This window comes from Bombina bombina, chromosome 4, assembly GCF_027579735.1.
Source record: "Bombina bombina isolate aBomBom1 chromosome 4, aBomBom1.pri, whole genome shotgun sequence".
Lineage (NCBI taxonomy): Eukaryota > Metazoa > Chordata > Amphibia > Anura > Bombinatoridae > Bombina > Bombina bombina.
Genome location: NC_069502.1, coordinates 625,456,221 through 625,468,993, shown reverse-complemented (window position 1 = coordinate 625,468,993; position 12,773 = coordinate 625,456,221). Strand labels below are relative to the sequence as shown.

Here is a 12,773-nt window from a genome sequence, read left to right as displayed (position 1 = left end):
TGTGAACTATTTGTATTAAATAAAAAAAATACATGTAGAAAAATATTTGCCTACAAGATATAATTGTTATATATATAATTTCAGTAATTAACTTTTTAGGACTTACCAAATAAGAGTATCGAACCAAAGTTCCTTCACTTCAAGGGAACTGTAGAGATAAAATAAGCACAGTTCATGACAATGGTGCACTGACTCCTCAGTAAAGCACAGACAGACTAAACATGCTGCTTCTACTTGTTCCTTTACATAGTGGGCAGGTGGAAATTCACAAGTGTCACGGAGACAGGAAGCAACATCATCATGGGTAGGTCAGCTCGAGCTCTAATATCTACATACAAAACACACCGGCTTCCGCTTTCCTTGTGTAGGATCTATTATTATTTTTTTTTATTTCTGCAAGGTAACTACTATAATGGAAAATCTGACACACTACAGTTTGGGTCTAATTTCATCACAGGTTGTTCTAACTTAGCATCTTACAAGAATGTCATTAGAAATTTTGTTTTACGCAGTCTGTGCAACCTGATAGCCACCAGAGTACTGTAACATGCCCACATGTGTGAGTTTCAGTAGCTGGCGACATTAAACTAAATGTCAATACAAGACTTTAAAAAGTAAACAAAAAAGAAAAAAAAATGTAAAAATTATGTCTAAAGAACGCAATATTATATGAAATACTCAAATCCTGATATTATTAAAATAGTTTTATTAAATTTATCAACAAGTCAGTTTATTAAAAGCTTTATTAAGTATAAATCTACATACTCAAATAATAAAAAATTATCTTATAGAAAATATGTATTTACATATTTACAATAAAAAGGACATTTTCCTGAAAGTGAAGAACATTGGAATGTGAAATATGTACAGTATATATACAGTAAAACACATAACACATAACATACATCTGTACCCATATATATAAAAATACAAATATTAGTCTCCGCACTAACAATGAAGACTCTAAGTAAATGAATAAAGAGAATGCATTAATGAGCATAAAGAGAAAATTTAATGAAAAGAAACATGAAAAGAAAAACAAAACATCCTAATTGCAATCCATAAATAAACACAGATGCAACAAACATACACACATGAAAACTGGGCGTCCCCAGTTATCAAGCAGCAAAAAAAATAATAAGTGGTGGACTCCAGAGCAAAAAGTCAAAACCCTGGCTATATATGGAAACCATGGGCATAATAATGTAGATGCAAGCAATGAAATGAATAAGCAAGATAAGGCAGTTCATGCACTTATAGCGATTCATGCAGAGTATGATAATGCGGTTAGTAAGCTGACAGTTGAAAAGATGACAAGTTATGCCAAGCAATTAGGAATATATAGCAATATATCTTTCAAAGTGTCAAATAAGACAGAGTTCATGCATACAATATTGCTAAATTCATATGGATATTTCCAATTTCCTCAGTGTGTGATTTGAGAACAAGTGTTAAACTATTCTGGCACTCAAGGACCAAAGTCCGCCGGTGAATGGCAACTGTGTAGGAGTAGCGCTCTGTGAGCGATCTCACCCAATCCGTGTAGGGTCTCAGAATGCTAAGAAAACACTGTCCATGGGAAGACATCCAACAGCGGCAAAATGATGATGCTCGCATGCTGGTTTGTTTTGCTGACAGACTGATACACGCTGGGGATTGCCACAATCATTTTGCCGCTGTTGGATGTCTTCCCATGGACAGTGTTTTCTTAGCATTCTGAGACCCTACACGGATTGTGTGAGATCGCTCACAGAGCGCTACTCCTACACAGTTGCCATTCACCGGCGGATTTTGGTCCTTGAGTGCCAGAGCAGTTTAACACTTGTTCTCAAATCACACACTGAGGAAATTGGAAATATCCATATGAATTTAGCAATATTGTATGCATGAACTCTGTCTTATTTGATACTTTGAAAGATATATTGCTATATATTCCTAATTGCTTGGCATAACTTGCCATCTTTTCAACTGTCAGCTTACTAACCGCATTATCATACTCTGCATGAATCGCTATAAGTGCATGAACTGCCTTATCTTGCTTATTCATTTCATTGCTTGCATCTACATTATTATGCCCATGGTTTCCATATAAAGCCAGGGTTTTGACTTTTTGCTCTAGAGTCTGACCTCCACCACTTATTATTTTTTTGCTGCTTGATAACTGGGGACGCCCAGTTATACTGTATATACACTAACCGGACACTTTATTATGTACACCTGTTCAATTGCTTGGTAACACAAATCGCTAATCAGCCAATCACATGGCAGCAACTCAATGCATTTAGGCATCTAGACGTGGTGAAGATGACTTGTTGAAGTTTAAACCGAGCATCAGAATAGGGATGAAAGGGGATTTAAGTGACTTTGAACGTGGCATGATTGTTGGTGCCAGACGGGTTGGTCTGAGTATTTCAAAAACTGCTGATCAACTGGAATTTTCACGCACAACCATCTCTAGGGTTTCCGAAAAAGAGAAAATATCCAGTGAGTGGCAGTTGTGTGGACGACAATGCCTTGTTGATGTCAGAGGAGAATGGGCAGACTGGTTTGAGATGATAGAAAGGCAACAGTAACTTAAAAAAACACTTGTTACAACCAGGATATGCAGAATACCTTCTCTGAACGCACAAAATGTTGAACCTTGAAGCAGATGGACTACAGCAGGAGAAGACCACACTGGGTGCCACTCCTGTCAGCTAAGAACAGGAAACTGAGGCTACAATTTGCACAGGCTCACTAAAATTGGACAATAAAAGATTGGAAAAACTTTGCTTGGTCTGCTGAGTCTCAATTTCAGCTGCGACATTCAGATAGAAGAGTCAGAATTTGGCGTAAACAACATGAAAGCATGAATCCATCCTGCCTTGTATTAACGGTTCATGCTGGTGGTGGTGGTGGTGTAATGGTGTGGTGGATATTTTCTTGGCACACTTTGGGCCCCTTAGTAGCAATTGAGCATCGTATAAATGCCACGGCCTACCTGAGTATTGTTGCTGACCATGTCCATCCCTTTATGACTACAGTGTACCCATCTTCTGATGGCTACTTCCAGCAGGATAATGCAACATGTCACAAAGCTCAAATCATCTCAAACTGGTTTATTGAATATGACAATAAGTTCACTGAATTCCATTGGCCTCCACAGTCACCAGATCTCAATCCAAAAGAGCGCCTTTGGGATGTGGTGGAACGGGAGATTTGCATCATGGATGTGCAGCCAACAAATCTGCAGAAACTGCGTGATGCTATCATGTCAATATGGACCAAAATATCTGAGTAATGTTTCCAACACCTTGTTGAATCTATGCCATGAAGAATTAAGGCAGTTCTGAAGACAAAAGGGGGTCCAACCCGTTACTAGCAAGGTGTACCTAATAAAGTGGCCGGTGAGTGTATATATGTAAATACACTCATACATATCTTTTACACATGAATATGTAGGTATCTCTATGTTAAAGCCCTTTGCCTTCCTTTATTTTTCCAACACCTTAGACCTCATATTTTGAGCCCTTATAACTTTTTATTGCAATTTTTTTTTAAATAATTTTTTATCAGTGTTATTATGAGTGTAACTGTACTGTTAAATGTAATTTTTATGTTTTTTGTGTAACTTTTTTGGCTCGTATAAAAGTAAAAAGGAACATAAAAGCCCAAATTTGTATTTCATGATTTAGATAGAACATAAAATTTTAAACAACTTTCTATTTTACTTCTATTATCATATTTTCTTCCTTTTCTTTTTAGCCTTTTTTGAAAAGCAGAGATGTAAGCTCAAGAGTGTGCACGTGTCTGCAGCACTATACTGTATGGCAGCAGTTTTGCAATAATGTTATACATTAGCAGGAGCACTAGATGGCAGCACTATTTCCTGTCATGCAGGGCTTCAGGCATGTGCATGCTACCTACCTAGGTATCTCTTCAACATAGAATAACATGAGAATTCAATAAATTTGATAATAGCAGTAAATTGTAAACTTTTTGTATTCTCTATCTGAATCATGAAAGAAAAATTTGGGGTTTACTGTCCCTTTAACTAGAGCTCTGAAGTCACACTAACCCGACACTCATTAAATTCAATTGCTCTCAAGCGAATGCGTTTACTTTAAACTCGTAATATGCACGCTATTTCTGACTCACGCAACAAGCCGCGATATACCCTTATTGCTCGAGCACTACACTACACAAGAATACGGAAAAGCCAAAAATGTACACATGAATTTGTCAGATGTAATATGTTGTTTATTTTGTTTATCAGGTAAATGTAATATATCAGAGCATTTCTAGTATTAGTTTTATTTTCTTAAAGGGACAGTATACACCAGTTTTCATATAACTGCATGTAATAGACACTACTATAAAGAAGAATATGCACAGATACTGACCTAAGAATCCAGTATAAAACCTTTTAAAAACTTACTTAGAAGCTCCCAGTTTAGCTCTGTTAATGAGGTAGTCTGGGACACCCACTGAAAGGGTCTGGGTAAACAAAAAGAGCAGACACCTCCCACTTCCCTGCATATGAAAAGACAGATAACATAAAGAGGAGCCAGCAGGAGTCTGTAAACGCATGTATACATCTGGCACTGTGGGGCTTGGTATGGAGTCTGAAAATCAGCACAATGTTCTTAAAAAATAAGCAAAACTATAATTTTTTATAAACTCACTACCAGATGAGCTATATAAATGGATCATCTACAAAACATTTATACAAAGAAAAATCTAGTGTACAGTGTCCCTTTAAATTGACTTTTTGTTGCATCCTAAATACTAAACAAAAAGAAAAAAGTTAATGTGTTGAAAATATATTTTTAGTTTTTATGGTTGTGAGGAATGTCAGTGTCAGCCAATAGATCTATTTAGGGGTTTTCTGTATTGACCAGTGAGCTTCTATCCCACAGGCCAGTTCCAAACATGAACTTCTGGTTGTTTCAAAATAAAAACAGTTATAACTTAATTTTTAATAAATAGTGCTCATTCATCTGTATGAAAAATTGTTTTTTTGTTAGCTGTTTACAAACTTAAAAGAAAAAAATATTTTTAATTTACACCTAAAACGTTTTTTTGTGTAATACAGATAGATGAAAGCAGATAATGTGCCATGTAGAGACCGCAATGTCATACCTCCCTAAGTGGCAGTATTCTTAGAAAATTCTCAGGCTTAATCAAAGTATACTAGGAAACTCACCATTTTTTAGGAGACTTAAAACCTCTTAGGAACACAAATGTTTTCCTTTATTAATGTGATAAAGATAACAGTTTTAAACCGCTTTCCAATTTACTTATTTTCTTTGCTTCATTCTTTTATTATCCTTTGTTGAAAATGATACCTAGGTAGGGTCAGAAACTTGAAGCTAACTGCTAATTGGTGGCTGCACATATATGCCTCTTGTGATTGGCTTATCGATGTGTTCAGCTAGCTCCCAGTAGTGTATTGCTTCTTATTCAAGAAAGGATACCAAGGGCTCGATTTATCATCCAATAGGTACTCCTATGTCTGCCTAGCTTATCCTCTGGCAGGCAGCAATCCTCTGCCCATATTTACCATAGCACACGAGTGTATCCGTGCAACCCTGGAACCTGCCAGCACACAGCCAATCACATTTGGGCTGGAGCTGTCAATCTCCACAGTTGGAAGAGACCAGGGGGATTGAAATGATCCACATAAAAGGTGGAGAACAGGGAAGGGAAGCAGCAGTCTAATGACCACTGCTTGATAAATCCTGACTGGAGGTTCGCTTGTGTGAACCTGCAGTCGAAGGGGAAAGAAGGGCTTGATAAATCGAATGCACAAAAATTGATAAAGCAAGTAAATTCGAAAGTTGTTTACAAATGCATGCTCTGTCTTAATCATGAAAGAAAAAATGTGGGTTTCATGTCCCTTTAACTCATATCTCTGGGCTTTAGGGATTCTCTAAGCAATCTCACCAGTGCTATAAAGCCCTGGCATAATTCTCTAAAGGCAGTTTTTACCTTGAGACCAGTGTGTCTCGGGAAGGGACGGTCCTTGTTTTTAAACGTGTAAAGGAGATGCAAAAAAATAAATCATAATTTAAAAATGTAAAAAAATCAATAAAATATTAGTATTATATTCTTAAAGCTCATTAAAACTAGTAAAGAAATGGTTAAGGATAAGACTTATTTATTGCGCACAGTAGAAATTGTAATAGAACTACACAGTGCATACAAAAAACACAGTGAAATTTGTACTTCTAAGTACATATTGTTTTCCCTATTGTAAAATAAGTTTCCCCGCCTCTGCTAGTGAGTTGAACAGGAGCGTTCTATGGGCAAAGCTGAAAGTTCTGGTATATTCTCAAAACATTTTCCCCTGCAGATCTTACTGTTCTTGCAATCTAAAAATGAAAACATCTGGAGGGTCCCCTCGTTCTAATCTTGAGTCTCATATCACTCTAGGTTTTGTATACTTGTGGAAGATAATCATCATTACCAAAGTGATCACCTGAAAATTAGAAGGCATATGACCCCACATTTTAAAGAAGGGAGTTCACTCTTTCACAGGATGGATTGCATACCCCTGTATGATGCAGGTGATTGCCCTTAAAGAAGCATTAACCTGCAGCTGCACTAAAAATTCAGTGTACCCTGTGGGGAAGGGAGACCATAACATAGCCCCTATCTCCCCCTTGTTTGTGCTAGAGCAGTGTTTCCCAACTGTGGTCCCCAAGTACCCCCAACAGGCCTGGCTTTCATTATAGCAGAACCAGTGCACATGTGAAGTAATCAGCTGATTAGTAACCATGGTTACTAACCTGCTCTCACCTATCAGCTGATTATTTCACCTGTGCTCTAGTTCAGCTTTAATGAAAACCAGGACTGTTGGGGGTACTTGGGGGAAGCACTGTGCTAGAGGAACAAGTGACCCCCTCATTGGCAAGGCAAATCCACTCCCACTTACTCCTCTAACACAAATGGTGGGATGAAATAGACTCTCTGTTTAAACACCCCCTCAGATTAAAGGGACAGGCTAGTCAAAATTAATCTTTCATGATTCAGATAGGGAATGCAGTTTTAAGCAACTTTTCTAATTAACTTTTATCATCAAATTTGCTTTGTTTTCTTGGTTTCTTGAAGGCCTCTTATCTCAAAGCATTTGACAGTTTTCACAGCTAGAGGAGGTTAGTTTATGTGTGCCATATAGATAACATTGTGCTACGTATGTTACTATAAAAGTGTTGGTTATGCAAAACTGGGGAATGGTAAATAAAGGGTTTATCTATCTTTTTAAACAATACAATTTTTGGTGTTTAATGTCCCTTTAAGTGCTGCTGAAAATAATTGCAATTTATATGGTTACTACCTGCATCTTACAGGGGCACGTGGCTGTCCCTGTAAGTCGTCTGGGGTTTTAGAAACAGGATTTCAAAGATCTCCCTCCACCCCTAGACTCACTTTCCATAACTACCTGCATCAGAAGCCCCTGTGACATTTACATTTGGTGGCATCAGGGTCTGTTCTGGCAGGAGCCAGTGATGCTGATACAGTGCCTGAGGGTCTCGGGATCTGGATTGGAAAGTTGTCATGCACATCCAAGAGGATGGGCTCTATTATATCAATTATTATTTGTGATTTGTGTGGTAAAGAAATTGAGACTATTATAATGAATTGGTATAGAACAATCAGCCAAGCTCCTTTACAATGCTTTAGTACAGCGCTTTTGATAAGTAGGAGTCTCAGATAAGTAAACACTTCCACATTAAGGCAGAACCAATTTAACAGAGTATTGAACATGCAAATGTGTATACACAGTAACTGATGGTAATGTGAGGTAAACCTGTCCTTCATAAAGCTACAATGCAATATACCTTCAACATACCTTAACCAAAATTTAGTTTTGATTAATTTAAAAAAATGTAAACCTTTATATTTGTCTCTAAATGGACATTAATATCAAAAAAAAGTTTTACAAAAAAAAATAATTAAATTGATGATTAAACTATCAGGAAAAATATGTCTGCGCACAGCTAATGCCTAGGTACTAGCTGGCAAGAACCTTCTTCCTAACTTTATCTGTCTGTAAATTCAGAAGACCATGGGGCCAATTTTTTAAAGTGCAACAGACATGATCTGCTGTAGTGGATCATGTCCGCCGCACACCGATAAATGCCGACATCATACGCTGTCGGCATTTATCATTGCACAAGCATTTCTAGTGAAATGCTTGTGCAATGCCGCCCCCTGCGGATTCGTGGCCAATCGCCCGCTAGCAGGGGGTGTCAATAAACCTGATTGTATCTGATCTGGCTGATTGCTGTCTGCCGCCTCAGAGGTGGCGTACAAGTTAAGGAGCAGCGGTCTTAAGAGTTAAGACCGTTACTTAAGTACAGAAGATCGATTTTTAAGTACAGCAGACCATTACTTAAGTACAAAAGACCATTACTTAAGTACAGAAGACCATTACTTAAGTACAGAAGACCATTACTTAAGTACGGAAGACCATTACTTAAGTACAAAAGACCGTTACTTAAGTACAGAAGACCGTTATTTAAGTACAGCAGACCATTACTTAAGTACAAAAGACCGTTACTTAAGTACAGAAGACCATTATTTAAGTACAGCAGACCATTACTTAAGTACAAAAGACTGTTACTTAAGTACAGAAGACCATTATTTAAGTACAGCAGACCATTACTTAAGTACAAAAGACCATTACTTAAGTACAGAAGACCGTTACTTAAGTACAGAAGACCGTTACTTAAGTACAGAAGACCGTTACTTAAGTACAGAAGACCGTTATTTAAGTACAGAAGACCGTTACTTAAAGGGACAGGCTAGGCCAAAATAAACTTTCATGATTCAGATAGGGCATGTAATTTTAAACAATTTTCCAATTTACTTTTATCACCAATTTTGCTTTGTTCTCTTGGTATTCTAAGTTGAAAGCTTAACCTAGGAGGTTCATATGCTAATTTCTTAGACCATGAAGGCAACCTCTTTTCAGAATGCATTTTAACAGTTTTTCACCACTAGAGGGTGTTAGTTCATGTGTTTCATATAGATAACACTGTACTCGTGCACGTGAAGTTATCTGGGAGCAGGCACTGATTGGCTAAACTGCAAGTCTGTCAAAAGAACTGAAATAAAGGGTTAGTTTGCAGAGGCTTAGATACAAGATAATCACAGAGGTTAAAAGTATATTAATATAACTGTGTTGGTTATGCAAAACTGGGGAATGGGTAATAAAGGGATTATCTATCTTTTAAAACAATAAAAATTCTGGTGTAGACTGTTAGGGATGGGCGAATGTGTTTATATCCGAATTCGAATGTTAGAACGAATGTTATTGTAGAAATTCGATTTACATAATAGAATGTTGAAAAGAACGAATATTCTAAAAAATTCGATTTTCGAATGTTATTTTCGAATATCACAATCGAATTCGAATATTACATTAATAATACACAATTGTAGACTAGAAACACTATTTCGAATGTCACATTAAAATCGAATATCACTTTCGAATCGAATGTGACATTCGAATTTGAATATTACATTTATAAAACACAGTATTAGACTAAAAATACTATTTCGAATTCACATGTCACATTCGAATCGAATATCACATTTGAATCGAATATCACATTTAAAACACAGTATTAGACTAGAAATACTATTTCAAATTCGAATGTGACATTCGAATTCGAATGTAGCATTCGAATTCGAATATTAAATTTATTAAACACACTTGTAGACTAGAAATACTATTTCAAATATGAATGTCACAATCAAATTCTAATATTACATTTTCGAAATTGAATGAATACATAGCTAAACATTCTATTATTCGAACGAATATTTTCGAATTTTATTGAAAAATTCGAAAACGAAAATTCGAAAATAGAATGTTAGAATGTTATATTAACATTCGAAATTTGATTCGAACGAACGAATGTATCAAAATTCGTTTTAAATTTCGAATTTTTAGAAACATTCGCCCATCCCTAAGTACAGAAGACCGTTACTTAAGTACAGAAGACCGTTATTTAAGTACAGCAGACCATTACTTAAGTACAGAAGACCGTTACTTAAGTACAGAAGACCATTACTTTGATTAAATAAACTAGAAAACATTATCACTAGCTTCTGATAAACAGCGGCCTTGTGTTATACTCAGAAATTAAGATTTCTTACAACATTATAATTTGCTAATATGTCATGCTTTCCTTCTGTTTTTCCTTTATTTAGCTAAATATCACCTTCTTTTTTATGGTACTTCCCTATTCTCTAAAAATGCTTCTTTCAGTGAAAGCACGTGGAATCTGTTAAGCTGTCTTACGGAATCTGTCCAAAGCTACACAGCTGGTGACATGTACCTTGCCAATTTACTCTCTAGAATATAATAATAATATTGTTATTACTATTATAAAATTATTTAGCTTGCTATTTAAACCAAAAAGAAAAAAAGAAATAACAAAATAGTACCTGTATAATACAATATAGTGAGTAGCAGTTAGAGCTGTTAGAGTCATTTTACAACTATCAACCCTGCTCTACTAAAAGTTTAATCACCACAAATGGGTTAAACACACAGTAGAAGTGCTGCTTGGGAGCTGCGGTGCTCTGTCGGTCCTGAGCAGAACCCACCTCTGATCCAATCAGCAGCGCTAACCAATACTCAATTATCAATGTTCTCTTAAATTATAAGTGAAAATTACCCAGGCACTTTTGTTCTCAAAAATAATAAAAGTAAAGCAAACCAAAGTAGACTGAGGGACCCATGTAGTTAAATGTCCAATAAGTGTAAGTGCAGAATTATCAGTAGACCGAGGCCAATCATGACCCTAAAGTTATACAACTGTCAGTTTCTATATATGGTAAAGGCTATATAATAACAAAATAGTGAAATTAGCAATTTACACAATACGGCTCATAGCCTAAAAATATCTAGAAGACCACAAAGGAGACCACTCGGTCAATAAATTGTCAAGCACATTGTGATCTTCTGTGTAATGACGTCAGGTATATAAACAAAGCTCTCTAGAAATTAAATAGAAAAAAAGTAAAACAAAACATCAGTGGTATCTGCTATAATGTGATATAACAAAAGGTTCATATTATAAAGTGACCCTGACATTTGTAACCAGTATATTAAGTGGCTGTGAAAGAAACTAATACATTAAAATTGTACACATTAAAATAACCATCTGCGGCTGTTACCACAATGTTTGTCTGACCCGCTGTAGATAATCTTACGTAGCATGTCTTTGTGGTTAGTTGTATAAGAGCCATTTTAGCCAAGCAGATTAGCTTCAGAAGTAAATTGCTAGCTCCACTGTTCATTATCTATGTGCTCTTAAAGGGACAGTAAAGTCAAAATTAAAATTAAATGAATTTGACAGAACATGACATTTTAAACAAATTTCCAATGTACTTCTTTTATGATTTTTTTCTTAGTTCTCTTTGTATCATTTGTTAAAGAGTAACCCTAGATGAGTTTAGGAGCATTCATGTGTCTTTAGCCATCTGACAGCAGTTGTTTGCAACCATGCTTATAGCAATGTTATATATAGCTGCAAATACTGCTGCCATAATCTGCTTAAGACACATGCTTGCTCCTGAGCTCCTATCAACCTACCTACTGTATGTTTACTCTTCAACTAAAGGTACCAAGAGAGCAAAGCAAAGTTGATAAAAGAAATCAATTAGAAAGTTGTTTAGAATCACATGTTCTATCTGAATCATGACAGTATTTTTTTTACTTTACTGTTTCTTTAAATAAACACACAAGTGCTTAAAATAAAAAAAAAATAAAAAAAATACTCCATACACTTCAGCACCTTACCCTGATTCAGAGGTCCTGATGATCAAAACGTCATTAGAAAGAAAATGAAAAATCACATTGACACTCGCATGGGCTACCCTCAGGGTATTCTCTAACATAATAGGCTGTTCCTGTGAGTTGGGAGATGCCTCCAATAGAAAGTAGTGGAGTTTGCTGGAAAGGGAAACTTTGCAGGGAAGAGTGAAGATAGCAGGGAGCAAACTGTACTACAGTCAATCCAAACCAGATTACTATGCGTATTATCTAGCATTTGGTTCTATTTTTTATGCACATATTTTTCTATGAGGATTATAATTGGCTCAGCATTTTGACCAATCTTGTCACCTTTTGTACTGCCATAGTAATCAGTGAGAACTGCAGGTGTGGGGGGATATTTAGAGAGTACACCACACCTGGTGTAGAAATTGCAGCTACTCTCATGGGACACCACTGTTTAGCCCAGTAGCAAAGGCTAGAAACGAATTAATAAGGAAAACATTACGCTTTTAATTTCTTCCTAAAATTATAAATTTCAATACATTTTATTTTATTACGATTTCTACTGTGTAAATTCATTTTTCCATAAAATATAATTTTTGAAGAACATTTTTTTTCCAAATTTTAATTCAGTTAAACACAATATTTTACTACATATATTTATTTCAGTAAATTAATGTACATGTTTCATACATTTTTTAAATTACATTTTTTGTGTGCACCCTATTGTAATATATACTTCACCTTCACATACACACTGTTTTCATGGTAAAAACTAACTTCAGATATTTCTAACATGGCATCATAGTACTGGCAAGATTTATTTAGAGAATCTTACAAGCCCATAGAGCACTGGTTTTCAAACCTGTATTTAGGATTTTACAAATTCTTATTATCAAGCCGCCAACTATGCTGCATTCGCCGACACCAATACGCTTGCCTAACATCGCCTAACATCGCAGCCGCTGACCTGAATACGCTCTCCTTATTTATAAAA

At 35.9% G+C, this 12,773-nt stretch overlaps 1 protein-coding gene across 1 annotated transcript in view; it reads right to left on the bottom strand.

Annotated features, from left to right (window-relative positions):
* TAGAP (T cell activation RhoGTPase activating protein) overlaps positions 1-12,773 on the bottom strand; it is a 337,479-nt gene that overhangs the window by 12,080 nt on the left and 312,626 nt on the right. The window contains exon 5 of the mRNA XM_053710651.1: positions 107-148. Within this exon, the coding sequence (XP_053566626.1) occupies positions 107-148 (42 nt within the window). The remainder of the gene's footprint in view (positions 1-106; positions 149-12,773) is intronic.